The sequence below is a fragment of the Paramisgurnus dabryanus genome, chromosome 13, assembly GCF_030506205.2.
Source record: "Paramisgurnus dabryanus chromosome 13, PD_genome_1.1, whole genome shotgun sequence".
NCBI lineage: Eukaryota > Metazoa > Chordata > Actinopteri > Cypriniformes > Cobitidae > Paramisgurnus > Paramisgurnus dabryanus.
The window spans coordinates 11,792,259-11,813,174 of NC_133349.1; the positions used below are offsets into that span (position 1 = coordinate 11,792,259).

Below are 20,916 nucleotides of genomic sequence, written 5' to 3' on the forward strand. Positions count from 1 at the left end.
CACAACTGCTTTTAAAAAATCCCCTTGTTTTGGAAACTGTATTTACACAACCGTTCAAAGGTTTTGTGTCACTTCACAAAAATGTTTTTCGTCATCTTAAAAATCTTTTGATCTATAGGAAATATGCGAAACATTTTTTTTGTGGACAAAAATATAATTATGTCAATAGATAAATTTTTTTGTTTTAAAACTTTTTTTAATTATAAAGCTACATTTTAAAAATCACGGTTTGTCAAACTCTAGGCAAAGGGTGCTAAAATATACATCGTTTTGATGTATTTAAGATGTTATTGGCTACACTAAATTCCTATATTTGTGTTTACCATTATTCTAAAAAGTGGAAAAATATAATGAATGTTTAAGTGACCCTAAACTTTCGAACGGTTGAATCACTATTACGTATACATAAACTTTATTTAATTAAATTATAATTTAGTTTGTACAAATTATATGAATTAATAGTTTATATTATATAATATAACTAATAATCATATTATTATTATTTAAGATTTAATGTAAAGAAACTTAATCTAATGAATAGTCAAATGACGAAACAAATAGTATCTAAAAAAGGATTCATTATATATATATTAAAAAAATCAAAGGAGAGGTGACAATAATAACTCATTCGTTTATTATTATAGAAGCTGTAGTCGAGGAACAAACAAATTACACTGAGATAAACAAGCTTTTGCCTTCTTGACCCGTTTGATTGTGGTCTTTATCGTCCCGTGCAGTCTTGTGCAGCCCCTCCCCTCTCCACGCGCCGCTACTGACACACACACAAACCAGACTGCACGCGCACTACAAACATGGCTGATAAACACTAACCCTCACGTTTGAGAAATTACACAAAAACCTTTCCGCACAAGGTAAATAGTCCCCTTCCTACCGTCCGTAACAATCGCGAAGTAGCTACTTCATCATATATATTTTTTAGTTATCAGTTTACAAGAAAACGCACAAAACTGACCCAGAGTTGTTAGATGTTAGCATTTAGCTAATGCTTTCAGTACACACATTAGAAAGTATACAGTAGTTTTGCTTAACATTAACTTAGAAAAGTATGCTGTTATTTACGTTTAATCTGAGGGCTGTGAAAGTTCAAAAATGATGAAGTTCACAACTATGTAATATTAAACGTTTTCAAGTAGCATAGCAACATCAATGTTATGGATGTAACAGTTAGTTTGCATGTACATTATGCTGTTTAAAAAGTTACTTATTTTTAACTCCGTTCCACGCAAATGTTATCGAAGCAGTCTTGCACGCTTTAAAACGTATAAAACAAGTCAAATAAAAATATTTAGTTGGAGCTGTGTAGTGGAGAGAGTGTGTTGCAGTCGACTGTCATTTATGGAAAGAGGGAGGGACTGTGTGTTTGGCGCTCAAAGGCGCTCTGCTTTTGAACACAGAATTGAAAAACTGGAGACAGGGAGCCATCTTTCAACACAGCTATGCGGTTTTAAGGAGTATGCATGTATGTAGCTCTTTTTGTATTATGTTTGCTGCCTGGGGACATTGTTGGGGTGTATGACAACAAACGATTGAGATGCGCGGTAGCAGAATAACTTATTATTGGATTGCATACAAGCTGCGCAGTGCGTGGCTTAACGGCATCTTGGTGTTTATTGTTTTTGTCATTATTATACTATTTATGTTGTCTAGTTTAAAACGAAGAACTATCAAATGTAAAATAAAGTTGCTTTTAGGCGCACCACTCAGTTGATGTTGTTTATCACTTTGTGTTGACCAATTATCAATTGCTGTTTTCTATTCGTCTAACCTAACGACCCTTTGGGAAAAAAAATAGGAAATAATTTATTTTAAGTATGAAAAAAATCTGTTTCGTTATAAGTAGTTCTGTTCTAGCATAGAGTACCTTATGTCGTGGGAGATTGCAGACTATTGGCTAATCATGGCTAAGCATTTCGCAGTGACAGCTGACCAAGAAACCATATTCAATTCTTGCAATCTTCGTTTTGTGTTTATTTTTATAGAGAGGTTGGGAATAAGGTGGACCATGAAGAAACCTGTACCACAGAAAGGTATGGTTTAATTTTTTAAGCTTTGCGTTCGAAAACAATTACGATAGAGAGGTGTGTCATACAAATGGTCCAGGATTTATTTGTATCCATCTTGTTTTGTGGGCTGTAGCAAACATTAAAAAAAAAACAAAAAAAACATTAATGCAATACACAGCTCATGTTGATACACAGCTCTCTTGTTGATTTACAACAAAAGGATGTGTTTGTTTTTAAATGCAATGTGTTTTTCTGCCTCCAGCTATTGAGTGGAAAGAAGGCAGGAGGATCAAGCATCCTCGCAGTGGTCGCCCATCTCGAGTGCCATCACAGTACCAAGGTAGCAAACCCTTTTTAACTGACTGTTACTTTTGAACTATTGCTTTTTTAAAGGGATAGTTCGGCCAAAAATGATATTAAACCCATGATTTACTCACCCCCAAGCTGTCCGAGTTGCATATGTCCATCGTTTTTCAGACAAACACATTTTCGGATATTTTATAAAATGTTTTAGATCTTTCAGTTGATTAAATGTAATGTTACGAGGTCCACCCATAGTCCACGACCTTCAAGTCCAAAAAAAGTGTGTCCATCCTTCACAAATTAAATCCAAACGGCTCCAGGATGATAAACAAAGGTCTTCTGAGGGTAATCCCCACGGTGTTGTTGTAGAAATATCCATATTTAAAACTTTATTAATGAAAATAAATACCTTCCGGTATGCGGACGCGACTAAGAAGGCGGCGCTACCGGAAGTGATTTAAATATTTTACCCTTGATTTATACGCTATATGAAATAGCCAGAGAAGAGTTAGGAACTCCAGATGTCTATTCAGTTACTTTAATTTGCCTTTATTTTTAAGGACATTTCAGCTGGGAAAAGTACCTGAAAGAGACTGGAGCAATCGCTGCCCCTGCCCACTGCTTTAGACAGGTATGCATTTTTCCAGAATCTGTGGGTGCGTTCACACACATCCCATAAAGACACGTGATGTGTATTGTTTTTATATTTGTGCACTTGGATTGTTTCTGCAGCATTTTTAAGTTTGCTTATTATCTGCTATTTCTCTCTCTCAAAAAAAACACACATGCATTTATTTTCTGATTCGATAATAAAATAACTAGCGAATGCCGTGCTGTTCTATTATGCTGGAAACCATCTCATTTTCAGTGTGGATGGTGAGGAGCTCCCTGATCTCTGCTTCATTCCAGTTTGCAAATTTTTCATTGTGAATGTTGATCTCCATTTAAACCCCTGTGTCAAGGAGCTGAGCCATGACTGTATTGTTGCGACAACACAGGCGTCCTTACTATGACACACGGCATTGTTTCTGCCTTTTGTTGACACAGGAGCGTTCCAAAAATGTTAAGGCAATGTTACTAATTACCCTTTACGGGATCAATCTTAGAATCACACACTAGTTCTTCAAGATCTCTCCTTACTAGCACTAGCAGAATGCCCACTAGCCATTTTCTGGGATCAACGTACTGTGTACAAGGGCTTCTGGATTCACCAATTAAAAATCTTATATCTAATTCCATTACCACATTAAGTGCCTTGGGTATTTTAAGGAAAAATATCAAAAGTTAACATTAAAATGAACTCTATCATCTCTTTAGAGCACTACCCCTCCTGTAAACGAGTTTAAGCCAGGAATGAAGCTGGAAGCTCAGGATCCTAGAAACACTACATCCACCTGCATCGCCACTGTGGTGGGCTTGACAGGCTCTCGTCTCCGTCTGCGATTGGATGGCAGCGACAACAAGAATGACTTCTGGCGCCTTGTGGACTCTTTAGAGATCCAACCCATTGGGAATTGTGAGAAGAACGGAGGCATGTTGCAACCACCGCTGGGTGAGAAAGACACACAATGCTTATTACTCAACTTCATGAAAATTTTTATTATTAAGATCCTTGGTTCTTGTCTAGTAAGCTTTGGGATGCTATTCATTTTAAAAGACTTCTAAACATTGCTCATGTTCCAGAGTGATTTAAATGCAAAAGGTTAGATTTGGTTAAATAAAGAAATTTTTTTTTTCATGTATTTGGAAGACGCTTATCCAAAGAGATTTACAGTTTATTCAGGGACACATTCCTGGCAGCAAACCCACTATGTTACGTGCTGCTAATACAATTCGTTTGAGCCCTCCAAACGCTCTCGGAGAAGTTCAGGTTGTATGTGAACAAACCAAGAAATATCAGACCCCGCTAAAAGGACCTGAAAGCGAACCAAACTTAGACCATGTCCGGAGGTGGTCTGAGTACGGTTCGCTTTTGGGTTCTTTTGTGGCCCGATTCCTTTTTGAGATGTGAAATCAATGAGGTCCTGGTCCACTTTGTGTGTCGTTTGGACACTGCATCAAAATCAACTGTACAGAAAGCTGGGGTCTGAGTTCCTATGAAGTTGTGATGTGAACAAGAAAGGGTCTCATTAATTCTGAAGAGGACCGAAAAATAACTGGGTCCTGTTTTGAGTCCACTATGTTGTGAACACCAAAAGGACTGAAGTCACATTCGGCTAGTTCCTTTTCTGGATTACTTTAAGTAATCTGGGTTTAGTTCTTTTAAAATGAACTATATGTGAAAACACCCTAAATGTTGAGGTTTCTTACTGTCCGCTATATCAGCGTTTCCCAATTCTGTTCCTGAAGGCACACATTTTCTAAACCCACCTGAATCCACCCATCAGCTCATCCATCAGTAAAGACTCATGATGTGCGAGACATCCAAAACATGCACTGTTGGTGTGCCTTCAAGAACAGGGTTGGGAAACGCTGTTTCTTGCTTAGTTTCTTGCACAATGCACTATTCAATTTAATCTACTCAAGTAGGTTTGAGAATGCAAATTTTTGTCATGTAAAAGTCATCTCATTCTTTTACATGTTTCACCAGCACAAAAGGATGTGTCAGAGTACTGTCCCAGCTTGCATTCATACCCAATTAAACAGCTTCCCCCTTTAAAACAGATTTCTATACTTTGAGTGGTAATTGACTGTAAATGTTGGTCTCTAGGATTTCGTCTGAATGCCTCGTCATGGCCCATGTTCTTACTTAAAACACTCAATGGAGCGGAAATTGCCCCAGCCCGAATCTTTCACAAGGTAACTTTCAAAAGCAAAAACGCACACAACAGCATGTCTTGGCTGGCTTGTCTTAAAATTGTTACTTTTACAGTTTTCATCAGAGTCATGTACCTCAATAATTAGCAACAAAAGCATATAGTATCCCATGTTGCTCTTTTTCTAGTGGTTTGTAAATCTCTAATCGTCCCTCAGGAGGAGCCACCGGCCCCAGAGCAGAACTTTTTTGAGGTGGGGATGAAGCTGGAGGCAGTGGATAGGAAGAACCCTCATTTCATCTGTCCTGCCACAGTGGGTGCGCTGCGGGGCGGGGAGGTGCTGGTCACCTTCGACGGCTGGCGGGGCGCCTTCGATTACTACTGCCGATACGACTCAAGAGATATCTTCCCTGTGGGCTGGTGCACGCTTACAGGAGACAACCTTCAGCCACCCGGCACAAAAGGTGTGAATTACTCCTAATTAAATTGAGGCCACATCCATAAGAAATCTGATATTCCCTATCCAATCTTTATTCATTGTTATAAAAAGGTCTGTAAACATGACGTCGTATCAAGAAATATCTGCATACACACAAAACCACTGAAAGTGATTCAAATCAATGTAGTTTACAGGCCAGACCAGTATGTTGTGCTGTAATTCTGCCACGGAGATACACTAAAATCAAAGAAGATGACTTGGAGCATGCGCGTAAGCATTGTTGTCCATAATCTTTTGTTACTCACCGTAGTAGCAAAGGAGCAGAAGATTATTATTATTATTATTATTAGCTTTTAGTAAAGCTTTCAGTTTTTTAGCTTTCAGTAAAGCTAATAACCTTTGGTGGGACAAACACAAGCATGTAGTCTGCCACTGTTGTTGTTGGTGCTACCTAATGTAGCGGTGTTTGACTAGGGTCGAGAGGTGTGTCATTGTTTCACTAAATACATTTTCCATTGCATAGTACCTCACGGTTTGGTTTGGGTCAGCTCACCTCACTTTGGCTTGGTTAGCTTTTCCATCGAGTTTAGTAACACTTCGGAGTGGAGGGATTATAGGCGTGTCGTTATTTTTGTGCTGCCTACTGCTGTGACATAATACAAGTGAGGGCGTCTTTGTACATTCCCATACATTCTTTTATTTCTCTTTCCGCCAAAAAATTTAATTTGACCACCGCAAATAGATGTTTGCACATCGCGTTTATCACTACCTCTGTCTTACATGACAGTTTCTGTACAAACACCCGTGGCGTCAGTCAATGCGCTCCGCCAAACCTCTTTTAAGTTGCCTTTAAGCATAAATGCGGACTTGTGCGAATGTGCTGTGACAAATTGCAAGTCTGGAAAAAAACTGTTATGGTGTTCCTGATTCTCAACCTGTGGATGTTTTTCATCACTAAAATGGAGTTTGGGAACTTACAGCAAAGCACAGATGACAACATGTTTGCTCGAGACAGCGCAAGCTAGCATGAAGGTAAAGCTAATCTTTTACATTATAGAGATGACACTGGTAGTGACGATTCTCTCAGACCAATCGGTGATCTACAGTGTTTTTGTGTCACGTTTTGGTATCAGCTTGGATCGCTCGGAACCCCAACCGAGGTGGTACTAAAAAAAGTATCGGGTACTACATACTGCACCTAATGGAAAGCCCCAAAAGTAAGCTGAACCGACCCAAACCAAACCGTGGGGTACTATGCAATGGAAAAAGCCATTAGATTCACAGCATTCCAGACCGGGTTTAAAGGACACAGTAAAGCAACATAAAGAGAGCAAGACAGAGAATGATTTATGCACCGGTCTCAATCTCAGAAACAAACAAACAAGATTTCTTTACATGAATCAGCTTGCACAGTACAGATTTGCTATAAATGCATGTTATGTGTAGAAACATGAAGTGTAGAAGATCATGAACCAGGCATGTTTCAATTTGCAAATACAACCAAACACCACAGAAGGAGAGAAAACCTAGGTGCAGAAATATAGTAGATTTCGTTTGAGCAATAACTCGTAGAGGAAAATCAGAGACAACACATATATTTGCATGCCATGGGGTTGGCATCCACCCATCTGGGACACGTACAAACCTTGTGCCCAATAACATCTTGAAATGATTTGGGTAGGATAAGAAAAGAGGTTTAAAGAGACGACGCCATGCACAGCAAAACTTTTCAGGACACTTGCAAGTCATCTACTGTTGAACACTATAACTTCACAGCTAGTTGGGGTAAGCATGTCAGTTTTTTATTGCTTGCTGCAGAGTTGTTTTTGCATCCTTCAGGTCTCTCAGACTGATTTAAACTGATGCACCTTCATTTAATGCTCATTATGTAGGATTTTCATCTTTAAAAGGGGATTTTCTCCATCCTTCGAAGAAGCATTGACATTGTTAGAATACATCTTTGGGTATCCTGTACTATCAGCAAACTAAACATGGTTTTAGAGAATGCATCGAAACTAAGGGGCAGGAAGGAAGTGATTTGAGTGAGAGAATAAGACGCCACAAATTGACACACACTGCAAGATCAGGAACAGACCCTCTTTTAGTAAGGTAGCACGCTGTTCACTTTTCTCAGTTGGATGTACAAACTGCAATCCTGGACTCAATAACAGGTCTGTAAAGCTCATACTCGTTGAGGTTTGTTCATGTGTTAGTTCTTCTGCAAGTTTTGGTTGTGTTTAATTCATTTGGTGCTGTTGTTTACTCCACTATTTCTGAATTTTGTTACGTGAAAGTGTGCAAAGTTTTTTTTTATCTTGCTTTTTTATTCTTCAAGGTCTTTCTTTTATTCACTTTTCTTGTTGTACTCTCTCCCTTGCTCGCTCTATCTCTCCCTCTTTCATTTTATCGCTGTAGCACTTTAAAGGCCACCAACACCAAAAATGTGTAACACAACTTGGCTCTTTGTTAAGATGCTTCAAAGAAAAATGGGGCAGCAGAGTTCTGCACACAAAGCCTCTGCTCTGATGTTTATTGCTACTAGTTGTGGTATACCGCCTGAATTGATCTGCATTTTACTTAATGTACTAAACTGTGGATACTTCCTCTTCCTGTTCACATACATCAGCTGTTACATACATCATTACTTTGCTCTTCTTTGCAGTCGGGTTACCCAAGGTATTGGGTGCACCTGGTGCCCTGCCGGATGGTAGTATAGAGCTGATGGCCATCCCACTTATACCAGACAGACTGCTACCCCAGAAGCGTAAGCCCGGTCGCAAGAAAACCAAAGTATCTGGGCCCTGGGGTCAAAAAGGAGCGATGGGAAAAGATCCAGAAACGATAAAAATCCCCAAGAAACGAGGCCCTAAACCAGGAAGCAAGGTAAGCATTTTTTCTTTTAGACATCCTTAATTGTATATATGTGTGTTAAATGCGATTATATTGTGTCTGTGTTGTTTTTAGCTGGGCTGGGCCAAGAGAGCAGCGTGGCTAGAAGGTGCAATAGCAGGTCCAGGTAGACCTAGAGGCAGACTACCATCCAACTGGACCCCGACGTTATTGGAAAACGATATGGAGCCAATCAAGATACCAAAAAAGAGAGGCCCCAAACCAGGCAGCAAGGTGTGGCAAATTTAGCAAACAAACTTAAACATAGAGCGTGGTGCAGTGTTATTTATACAAATTAATTTACATACAGAGAAAATCCCGGTTGATGCCCAACCCTATTCCCACCTCTCCAAGCAGTAGCACTCCAGAGCCAGACACCAGCTCAGTTCCACTGGACAATGCCACCATTCCTAGTGCTGCCCTACAGGCACCGACAGGTAAGGCAAGAGTCTTAAACACTTGAGCCGTACAGTCACGTGTGACTGGAGAAAGCTGCACTCACAGTGTACTGTCACGCATTTGTGGTTTGAGAAGAAGCTGTGATGTCACCAGATGCTATTGGAGGGAGGCGCTGCTTGGCAGTTTTAAAGCTACATTCCACTTTAAAAAAAAAAATGTTCATTTTCCTTCTCCCCTAGAGTTAAACATTTGATTCCTAGTGATATTTATATTACGCAGTGCCCCGAAAATAGTCCCCTGCTATTGAAAGTAACCAAGGGGACTATTTTCAGGCACTGCATAATATCACTACGCCTGCTGCAGCCATGTTACATCAGCAAAGTCCTTGATTATAACGCCAGAATGAGAGTATAGTTCCTAGCCATATCTGCCTAGAAAATAGCAATTTTTAAATTTCAGTCGGTCTTAGTACACGATGTAACTACAGAAGAGTCAAGTTTTAAATAGGAAAGATATCGAAATCGTTGGTTATTTTTAGCGCGATGCTAATGGTCTAATCAGATTCCATGGATTGTGCTATGCTAAAAGTGCTAGCGCCAGCCCCGAAGATCAGCTGAATGGATTCCAAAACGGTATGGATCAAAATTTTAACCCTATGGGAGCTGGAAAATGAGCATATTTTCAAAAAAAAGTGTCCCTTTAACTTACACATTCAGCTGCTCAAACACTATTTCTAATCCAGGGCACTTTAGTTAGCATAACACAATAATTTTTTGTTATTTTTTTGGTGGGGCCAGTAAAAATAGTATTAAAATAGTGTTATAGTTTTTTCCCTCACTTTGCAATTCATGTGTCTCAGTGTGTCTATACCTGAATAAGTATGGCAACGTGGGTCCACACCTGGACGCACGACGAATCCAGTCCCTGCCGGATCACTTCGGCCCCGGCCGAGCATCCTCGGTACTGCAGCAATGTGTTCAGGCCTGTGTTGACTGTGCACATAACCAGAGCACAGTCTTCTGCTGTCTCAAACCAGGCCATGGAGGAGAGCTCGTATCAGGTCAGCATGCACAAACACACTTTCTGCAAAAAATAGCTGTGTAATATATAGGGGTGTAATGGCACACAGAAGTCAAGGTTCGGTTCATACCTTGCTTTTGGGTTTGATCTTACAGGAAGAAGCAACATATCCTAATTGCTGAAGTTCTTGTCTTTTAATTTGAACAGATAGTAATGCAAAACGAGTGCCCTTAAGTAGTTACAGTTTAGTACAGCTTTTGTGTGCACTTTTGCACCTGTTTTGTAGAGTTGATAAAACAAAGGTTATGTCGGCACAGCCATGTCTTTGATCTGTGTATGCAAAACAGAAATAAGAATTAGCAAGAATTCATTTACATATGATTTAAAAACTATTTGTTTTGTCATACTTTTAGATAAGTAATGAAACCAAAAGCTAGTGAATTATTAATAATAAAAACTTTTGCTCCTTATGCTTTTAAATGGCTTTTATGATACGTTGATGTCATAGGCCGAGCGGCCTGCACAGCACTGCTTGCAGTCAGACCCAGACGCACTTGTATTTTTTATCTAACTCCATGCACCGAACCACAGCATCCATGTTGTGATGGTCTAGGATGAATGCATGTACCATTACACCCCTAAAATTAAAATAAATTCCATTGATCTCATTGAGTCTGTAAACCAATAAGCTTGTTTACAATTCAGTAGTCATTTAGCTTTTTTTCTCCATGCTGTTTTTATTTAAGTAATCAAATAATCTGTAACCTTTGAACTGGCCACTTGACCCCTGAATTTGACTCCATAGCTTACTTTGAGCAACAGCATCACACTCTGACACTGCCGGCGGTGAACAGCGTGATGTACGTGCTACGCTTCCTGGAGAAACTCTGTCACAACCTGCACTGTGACCCATTGTTTAGTAGCCAGCCCGTCCTTCTGGGAGGAGTTCACTACGACAGCAGAACTTATACAGGTCAGCGATCATGCATGCAAATCATGCTGCTTTTGCAGTCTTCCTGTGCTTTTTAAAGTCAGGGTTGTTGTTGTCCATTGATGTTTGCTCTTTGTCATGTAAAGAGAATGCCTTGTATATGTTCTAGAAAGGAGAAACTTTTCAGAAAGTCTGAGTTCTGGACCTGGTCAAGGTACTAAGAGGTTCCTCCAACATGACGCATACGGCAACAATCCTGTACCGCACAAAATAGCTAAAAACCACCGTTTATCCTCAGAAGGTATTTTATATTGCTAAACTTGCATTTGAAAGCATCACTGAACTGGGAATATTAAATTTTTTTTAGTATTTCAAAGCATTTGTCCTATATAGTAACAGTACACAGATGTCACTATTTGGTGCTTACCTCCATTTTGGGGTCAATGTTCTGTACAAAGGAACAAGCAACACATCTCAAACACTAAGGTTCTTTTCATTTATTTTGAACAGACTGTACTGTGAATTACAGTTTGTTTCTGATAGCATGCATGCACTGAACTGTGGCGTCGGTACCATGACGTTTTAGGATGAATACATGTACCGTTGCACCCTTAATAGAGTACTATTACTTGAACAAAGTGCCCTTTTGTTAGTATTATGCATGTATTTTTGTGTTTGATCAGAGCCTTTTCTGATGGAGAATGGGATCGGCAGCTCAGAGGTCTCGGAGAAAACACATTTGCCTCCTGGACACATGCGTCCACTTTCTCAGAGCCTTAGCTCACCGGGGCAGCTACATCGTCTGGGATCAACAGGTATTCGCACACCGTAAAACTATACCATATATACCCAAATATAAGACAAGGCTTTTTATCTAAAAATAGGCTCATCTTATATTTGCGATATAGAAAAAAATCACGCGTGAAAGGGAGAAAGCAGGGGCAAACCGTAGAGGGCGCCAACACAATAGGTTCGATTTGTTTGATTAAAAGCAGATGGTTATTTTTTTCTGTCTTTTTTTAGAGTACCACAGTTACATACATACATGGGCCTAAATAATTATTGCATTTTTGTGGAAAGGTTATTAATTTTTTTCATTCATTTCTGAACTCATTCATTGACAGAGTGCACTTAACTCTTTCCCCGCCATTGACGAGATATTTCGTCAATTAAGAGAAAACGCTTCCCCGCCAATGACGAGATTTTCCGTCTTTCCGCAATACCGCTATTATCCACCAGGCGGCGCCCTTCCGCAACTTTTTAAAACCGGACGTATTGCCCTATGGCAAGCTGCTGCATGTCCGTGTCTGTTTTAAAGATCGCTCTGAATGGGATCACTATGAAAAGTCCGTCATAAAAATGGAATTATCTTTGCTTTTTGCTCAAAATATGGTGTTTTTGCAAAAACCTACCCATATTTAAAAGCTGATTGCAAAAGAACCACTAAAGGTAGGATGAAACGTTTTTTTTTGTTTGAAAGCAGAGGGTCTGTTCTTTCATTTGGTATATTGTATGTTTATATATTTAAAGAAGAACATTTTCTGGAAGGCATTAAACTTTGGTGAAAATCATGAAAAACGCTGGCTGGCAACTTTTTTTAAAACGCTGGCGGTGAAAGAGTTAATTTTGTGACAAATTAATCCAAATATTTAATGATGAATGTTTTTCAAATGAATTATCACTAGAATTTCAAATAAAATTATTTTCTGTTGAAAAATAGATTAGTAGTAGTCTGAAAATGGGGGGACGTCTTATATTCAGGTATATACGGTAATCAAATCGACTTCTTATATGTGATGGCTTAAAATGTAACATTTTAAGACATTAGTTGTCTAATGGCATGCAGTGAAGGCAATGTAAACAACTTTTAAACCCCAAATATTTTTGCTTAGGTTCAGAGCGTTTCCTGAGCTCAAGAGAAAGCCCACGACCCAGCGGACAGGACCCTGACCTGTGGACCGTGGAGGACGTCATGCAATTCATCAGAGACATCGACCCTCAGCTCGGACCACACGCAGACCTCTTCCGCAAACATGTATGTAAGAAATTGGGAGAAAGGTGATTTAATCACGTTCTTGTTTTGCATAAGAATTCAGTTCAACTTATAATGATTAGAGACTTGCAAATAGTTAAACTTTACTTCTTAAGCCTCTAACGAAGTTCGGTCAGTGTCAAAAATTGAGCATCACGATTCTGCAGAGTGAAGCCCCGAGTCTGTTTTTTTTGAACGCACAGCATTGCAAACGTCTCGTACAAAATGCAATGCATCTCCATGGCAACATACTACATTCTCCTGTAAGCGTGTAAGCAACGTACTTGTACATGTACGTGGGGTTTGAAAATTTCGTCAGTGTGCGGACAGTGCCCCAGTGTACGCGTAAAGGCCGAAAAATAGTCAATTTTTTACGTGTTTACAAGAGTAACTGTGGGTTCATACCAGATGATGAATGTTTTTCCAATGAATTATCACTAGAATTTCTAATAAAATTATTTGAAAGAGTTCAACGATTTGCGCAAGTAGATTGCATACAAAGTCAATGCAAAGACGCGATCAGACACGTCCTCGAGTAGGGCGACACGAATGACGCAATAGGGCGCTGCGTTTGCCGCGAAAACACGTGCTATTCGCCTCAAACGAATTCAACTCGAGCGAAAAATGTGCATGACACGGAGTTAAATCCCGCGAGTAATCTAGAGTGAGTAACGCGATACCCCAAGTTTAATGTGAACGTAGCATAAGGGACGGTTCACTTTTGCGTCTAAATCCACGCGTAAAACGTGACCGTCTGTTGGTTCTTGTCACATGAGTTGCGTTGCGCTTGCGACATTCTAATGTTTTTAAAAAGTTGAAATGTTTTTAATGCGATGCAGTGCGGACACGCCTGGATAAAACGAGCGCATCGCGTGCAGGTCGCAATCGCATCACTTCCGTTAAAAACGCGCATACTGCGCGCCTACATTTGAAATAACAAACTTGAGCGCAGTACTGTACGCACACCATCAGGTTTTTGAAATCCCATGTACATTGTACACGTTGGTCACGCATACGCTTACAAGAAAATGTAGTATGTAGCTTGAAAGATGCATTGGATTTTGTCACTATGCTATGAACGGTGAACGTCTGTGTACACATACGAGTCGAATAAACTTTTCTTTGAAATGCTGTGTGTTCAACCATGCACGTACTGTACATTCGTATACACATAAAAAACTGATTCTACTCCTGCCTTAAAAAATGGAGCATACTTCGGCCTTGACTATTTAATGATGTACCAATAGGAGTTGAACAGAGTAATGGTCTTACAACAAATATGGCTTGCTTGGGTTTGTGCTTTACCATTTCTGCAAGAAAATATCATTCATTCTAGAGTTAAACTGGTCTTGTTTGGGTGGTGCTCTTCTGTTGCAGGAAATTGATGGCAAAGCTCTACTTCTGCTCCGCAGTGATGTCATGATGAAATATATGGGGCTAAAGTTGGGTCCCGCTCTCAAACTCACTTTCCATATTGACAGACTGAAACAGGGCCGTTGAGTTTCTCTCTGACCCTCGAACTCTACCCCTGCCAAGCACATTTTAAGATGCATGCTGGGATTTTTACATCCCTCAGCAGTACTGTAGCACACGTCGGCAAGCTTTCAAGTGCCGGCCCTATTCATTTGATACACCTCCTTGTTTTTCTTTTTGTTGCGCCGTTGATTAATTATTACTGCACTGTTGTGCCCAGTTTTATGACCTTTATCATTCTGTCCGCACATTATACCAACGGTTCTTTTAGTATTGTTCCAGAACATATCACATGTTCGTGGCCTTGCCAAGGACTTGACTCGATTGAAGTGGATTGTATATAGGCCGTTTTTTGGCCTCGATTTTTATGACGTACAATTATTTGTATTGTATATTTTTTAAGCCTGTTCAATGAGGGCATTTTTATGGCATTTTTCAATAAAACGGTTTTTCTTCGATTAATTCCAGACAAACACTAGGTCCGACCGGAAACCAAAACCGGAATGGAATTACACCTCACCAAGAGACTGTTACTCTCATCATCCGACATACTTTATACACATAATGCAATTACAGTGCCATCGCACTAGACTTTGTGCATTTAAAATGACATTATAATTAAAGTGGGATGCAATAATTAGGGCTTCTGTTTTAAAAAAATTATATTTAACTAATAGTTATATTTTAAAATATATTTTGCAAATCATGCAGCTTTTCAGTATTATTTGAAGCCAAGAATTAAACGTTTACATCCTCGGTTTTTGTCATACAGATTCGGCCAGACTTTGGTACGAGATAAAAAGGAAACTTTTTTGCTTGCCTCTCACATGCTTGATGAACATATGAAAGTGAGAGAAACGCAAAGTCTAGTGTGAAAGTACATTTGCTCCTGTTATACACTCTGCCTGCATTTTATATCATGTTGATGTTTACATTGTCTGTCTTCATTGTTATTTGTACTTTTGAAGTCATTATATGGTAGAGTTCATACATTGAGGCCGTTATACTCGGTAAGCTTCAAATAAAAATATAAAGTTTTCTGGAGCTTTTTACTTTCTTTCAGATTTTTCATTTTTTTGCGTCAAATTATAGTTTAAATTGTAGCTTTAAAATTCATATCTTCATTTATTTTTCCTCCTTTTTGGGGGCAGTATTAATGTGTATCATGCAACTTTACATATGAGGGACTTGAAGTTTTTTTTAGGTATGCAGAAAAATCCCATGAATTATTAGATATGTTAGAAATATTATCCATCAAAAATGTTCATAAATAGATAATAATAATCAGAATAATAGGTCAAATAATCAGATCAATAACTACAAACCATTATTTCTCAACTAGCTGGCTATTTATTTAATAGGGATCCCCACTGGAAGCTTGCTCGGGCTGACTACCAAAACACACTTGTAGCCAGTCAGCAGTAAGGGGCGTGTCTACTAACCATCATTGTTGCCTGGGTTTCGTATGTGTGGGCCGGGTCTATCAAAAGAAGGTCCAGATTCTATTGGGGTAGGTGCGTGTATGTTTAGGTGATTTAAAATATTTCAGAGATCATGCACTCCGCCTTTAACATTTTTCAACATTAAATGTTAGAAAGTTTCGTGAATCCTTTTATTGTTTTATTCGTGAAAAGTGTGAATTTTAAATCTGCATTTTACAATGTTTTCTTTATATCATGACACAAGGGGGCAGCACAACCTTTTTGTTGCTTTTGTTTAAGTTTAGTGGCATCATGATATGGACCATTAAAAAGATACAGATCATTACAAGGTCCCCATGGGTAAAACTTTATACTACTTTTAAGCTCACTAGTTTACATATCTTTAAAAAATATGAAACGATACATATTTCATCTGAAATATTCAATGTTTTGTTTAAACCTTACCCTGCTAAAAATAAAGGTGCTTCACGATGCCATAGAAAAACCTTGTCTGTCTAAACGCTTCTTTAACCTCCTAAGACCCAAGCTTTGGTTTGTCTTTTTTTTCAGATTTCTACCAACTATTTTGGGTTTTAGAAGAACCAATAAATATAATAACCAAATATTTTTCTTTAATCATGAAGCAGTGTATTTGTTCATGTTCGTGTACAACAGGTTCCAGTTACACACAATTAAGTATTATGGTGCAAACATCAAAAACATTTGATGTCCACGTATGTGGACATTCAGGTCTTAGGAGGTTAAAGCACCTTTAACATCTGAAGAACCTTTCTGTTTTACCAAAGGTTCTTCAAGGTGAAAAAAGATTTGACTTAATGGTTCTCTGAGGAACCAAAAAAGGTCCTTTGGCATCACTGTAAAGAACCTTTTAAGCACCTTTATTTTTAGGAATATTTGTTGATCACATTGGCTTAATAAATCTTTTTTAGCATTGTTGACATGTAGAGAATTACCACATATACTGAAAGTGTGTATTTTGGACTAACAGTCGTGTTCTTGTGGCAGTTTTATCAGACTGACATGGTTGCACAAATAAAGCGCGGGGATGTAACATACTGTAAGTCTTACCACATTGATTCTCAAAAAACAGGAAGGTGCCTTTGAGGGTGCTCAATACATCAGTCAACGTGAGTATGTGTGCACACTGGTTTGCCAATACAGTGCGAATAACACGGTCATGTGACTTTGAAGCTCCTTGTAGGTTTGTAGTGTGGAAAACCCCTCTCTATCATACTGTCTCTCTCTATTATACTGTTTTAAATACATCTTTGAGTTTCACCATGCTGCCTGCATTGATACAACCTGTACAGATGTTAGTCAGAAAGAATCTGTTTGCATCAGATCTATTGAGATTAATTGGCAGGGAGAAGGTTGATCGAGCGTGCTGGAGTAGTACATACCAAAAACAGTTGCTTTACTAATTTAAGCTATCAAGATTTTAACTTTTAAGTTAAGTAATAGTTTATTTAACCAAATCTTTTTTTTTTTCGTTGTTAACCCTGATTTTCATGGATATCTTAAAAAAATATTTTGGTTTAACACAAAACTTTTAATAGCATGTGTAACATTTTGAATAATTTCAACTTGTTTACAATAATGCATTTATGAAAGGGAAAACATTTTCAAATCGTTTAAAGGCAACATATGATGAAAATTTATAAGTGCTGTCAGTGCTTCTATCAACCTAGAAAATGTGAAAAAGAACAACCCAGTAACTTGGTTTTTGTAAACCATTCTTTGCAAACATGTGAAAAATAGGTGATTGAAATGTGGCTCCCCTTGTGATGTCAGAAGGGGATCTTATTATAATAATAACGCCACCAATCTACACTATCCAACCACAAAACTCCCATTCAGTGCAGCTCATATGCAGTTTAAAGGGACACTCCACTTTTTTAAAAAAAGATATGCTAATTTTCCAGCTCCTCTGGAGTTAAATATTTGATTTTTACCGTTTTGGAATCCATTCAGCTGATCTCCGGGTCTGGCGGTACCCCTTTTAGCATAGCTTAGCATAGTCCATTGAATCTGATTAGACCATTAGCATTGCGCTAAAAAATAACAATATTTTCAATATTTTTCCTATTTAAAACTTAACTCTTCTGTAGTTACATCGCGTACTAAGACCGACAGAAAATTACAAGTTGCAATTTTCTAGGACAATATGGCTAGGAACTATACTCTCATTCTGGTGTAATAATCAAGGACTTTGCTGCTGTAACATGGCTGCAGGAGGTAATAGTTCCAAAAATATGTCTCTTGGTTACTCTCAATAGCAGGAGACTATTTTCAGGCGCTGCGTAATATCATTGCACCTCCTGCAGCCATGTTACTGCAGCAAAGTCCTTGATTATTACGCTGGAATGAGAGTATAGTTCCTAGCCATATCGGCCTAGAAAATCTTAAATTTAAATTTTTTGTTGTTCTTAGTACACGATATAACTACAGAAGAGTCAAGTTTTAAATAGAAAAAATATCGAAAGTCTTTGGTTATTTTTTAGCGTGATGCTAATGGTCTAATCAGATTCAATGAATTATGCTAAGCTATGCTAAAAGTGATACCGCTGAATAGATTCCAAAACAGTAAAAATCAAATGTTTAACTTTAGGGGAGCTGGAAAATGAGCATATTTTCAAAAAAGTGGAGTGTCCTTTTAAAGGACACACCCAAAACGGCACATTTCTGCTCAGACCTACAAAGTGGCAATTTTAACATGCTATAATAAATTTTCTATATGGTATTTTGAGCTAGAACTTCACATATGTACTCTTTGGACCCGAAGCATTTACTTTACATCTTAAAAAAGTATTTTGTAAAATGTCTCCTTTAAAAGCAGTAATATGCAGCTCATCTTGTTTATTTGATTTTAGCTGCCTAAATTGTCATTTTTACACATGCAGGGAAGACTTTTCAAAGGGAACTTCTGGTTGGGAGTGGGTGGAGTTTGCCCTGTCTGGATTGTTAGATCCGTTACTGTCATGCAAAAGTCATGACACGACATGCGTTTGGATAAGATTGGGTTGAGCATTGTGTTAGTAGCACAACATTTCTGGGTTCAGTTCCAGAGTACACATATACTGATATAATGCATAGCTTGAATGCACTGTAATTCAATTTGGATAAAAGCATCTGCCAACTGCATAAACCAAGCTAAAGGAATTTTTTTGTGATGTATGAACATAAAGTATGTAAAGAACATTCTGTAAAAATATAACTTTGATATCTTTAATGTTGACTGAGTAAGATTGAAATCAATGGGAAAAATCAAACTTTGAAGCTCCTAATCTTATTATTAGATTGAGACTTTAACCTGGATTTTACAGACAGGATCACAAATATAAATATATGTAATTATGAAGGTTGAATAAAGCTTAATAATTTTCACGTTAAAAGGATGGTTGTTTTGTAATCTTGTTATTATAGTCTACTTTAAAAATGCATCACTGGCCCCATAAATATAGAGCAATACTGTAAACGTAATGTTATTAGGTTTTGGCCTAATTAATAGACAAGTTAAATTAAGATGTTTAAGCATTTTTTATAAACATACCTTAGTAAAGTAAATATGTTACTGGTGTGTATCTTGAGACACATCAATGGCACTGGCATATTTTAAGATCTGTCAGTGCAAATTGTTTTCAGTTTAGGACTAGCCTTAAGCTTTGTCTGTGAAACCAGTTTTTTTTTTTCAATTATTTTCTATAGTAGTCAAATGTGCCTGTAACTCTCTTACAGCACAGGTTGTAAACAGATTTCTACCAGCATGATAGACCGTCTAGATGTGTCAAGAAACGCAGGTTCCAATTGTTATTTACAGTCTTTGCGATCACAGCAGGTATATTTAGAATCCAAGAGCATCCAGCAAACCCAGTGCTATCCAAGCGGAAGTGTAGACAGGTGCGCTCTCAGCCAGACATGTTACAAATATAAAAATCTGTCTTTCAGGCCCCTAGAATGTTCTGAATGCTTAGAGCGCCTGCAGACTATTGTGTGCCAGAAGGTGCTGGTTCAGTATCTACCATCTGTGATATGGCTTTGACCACTTTCAGCCCCCCCCCCTGAATGTTTTCATAGCTTTATTGCTCACGGTTGCATTTGTGCATCTCCTTCTGAGACACGATGTTGCCTGCTGATGTTTGGTAAATGTTGCACGGTCGTACGTCAGTTGTCAGTGTGATACTAATCTCTGGCGGCCAATATTAAACCCACATGGCATTCTCAATCTGCCACGTCTTAACCTGCCAAAATAGTATGTATTTGAAATTCTGCTGTACTAGTCTGGAGACATACTTGGATGACCTTGCCTGGATCGCTAAAGTTTGTTGATGTACAACTGTCCACAGGTTCCTTATGTTAAAGCAGCGTCTAGGTGTTAAACACTGAGCTGAGGGATACGCTGATCATATGCCCATCAGTAAGATTAACACACAAGAGTGTAAAGCCGCCCTCACGGGCGAGCACACACAAACATTGAAAAACAACAAACAGTGCCACTCCTGCTTAGCTTGTTGAAGCTGGCCTGGTTGTGAGGCAAGCTTCACACAGGAAAATGAATAATTTACACAGTGCCCTTAACTTCAAAAGCCCAAGGCAATAAACAGTGGAGAGGGAGGGGGCAAAGTCACAGAGCGGAGGGAGATCACTCAATACAATTCTCCAGCCGTTTTTAGTTATCAAACACACTGTGACATGGCCTGCCTGAACATGTGTGGCATTAATTGCATCATATGATATAATAAAGATCTTGATGTGTGAAAACGTAAGTTTGAATATCAGGATCTGTTAAAAGGGGTCATCTGCCTTTGCTAACAATAAACTGACTGGTGGATCCAACTTGAGCAGTAGCCTGGCTCCACCCTCCTACGTTCTTCCGCTTAATTTTCATTTCGTTTCACAATAATGTCTGGTACTGCTGTGTAGAGTTTCGTTTTCTCCTGCAAAAATCTGCAGGTCCAATCAGCGAACAGCGGGGAGTGGCTAAGAACGCAGACGTTGAGGTCGTGCGCCAGACTGAGTGACATACTATTAATTCAGAGCAGATTCAGAGTGATCTGGGCAGATCCAATAGTTTTAAACTTCAACAGAGGACCCTCCTTAACGGAAGTAACGCTTTGCAATGGAGTGTGGCCAGACTCTCTGTACAAATGAAATGAATGTACGAGTGTCTGGTTGCACCAGGCTACTTGAGCAGTGCCTTGGTTAAAAGTC

At 38.7% G+C, this 20,916-nt stretch overlaps 1 protein-coding gene across 2 annotated transcripts; it reads left to right on the forward strand.

Moving 5' to 3' along the window:
* The first annotated feature begins 782 nt into the window (after positions 1-782).
* scmh1 (Scm polycomb group protein homolog 1) lies at positions 783-15,310 on the forward strand. Of its 2 annotated transcripts, none has more exons than XM_065298450.1 (16): positions 783-872; positions 2,001-2,048; positions 2,287-2,364; positions 2,888-2,958; positions 3,645-3,879; positions 5,038-5,126; positions 5,301-5,547; positions 8,185-8,405; positions 8,487-8,645; positions 8,722-8,848; positions 9,670-9,870; positions 10,636-10,803; positions 10,931-11,062; positions 11,445-11,576; positions 12,654-12,796; positions 14,171-15,310. In XM_065298450.1, exons 2-16 carry the CDS (start codon positions 2,024-2,026, stop codon positions 14,291-14,293), a joined length of 2,151 nt encoding a protein of 716 aa, XP_065154522.1. In that variant the 5' UTR covers positions 783-872; positions 2,001-2,023; the 3' UTR covers positions 14,294-15,310. The 2 variants fall into 2 exon arrangements, with proteins under 2 accessions (XP_065154522.1, XP_065154523.1); XM_065298451.2 differs by lacking the exon at positions 783-872 and adding an exon at positions 1,398-1,480.
* The last annotated feature ends 5,606 nt before the right edge of the window (positions 15,311-20,916 follow it).

Excerpts from the sequence above, each read along its gene's own strand:
- scmh1 (XM_065298450.1), top strand. The coding sequence starts at position 2,024 with ATGAAGAAACCTGTACCACAGAAAG. Across the intron at positions 2,365-2,887 it reads AGTGCCATCACAGTACCAAG|GACATTTCAGCTGGGAAAAG; the intron begins GTAGCAAACCCT and ends TTTATTTTTAAG. Across the intron at positions 8,849-9,669 it reads TGCCCTACAGGCACCGACAG|TGTGTCTATACCTGAATAAG; the intron begins GTAAGGCAAGAG and ends CATGTGTCTCAG.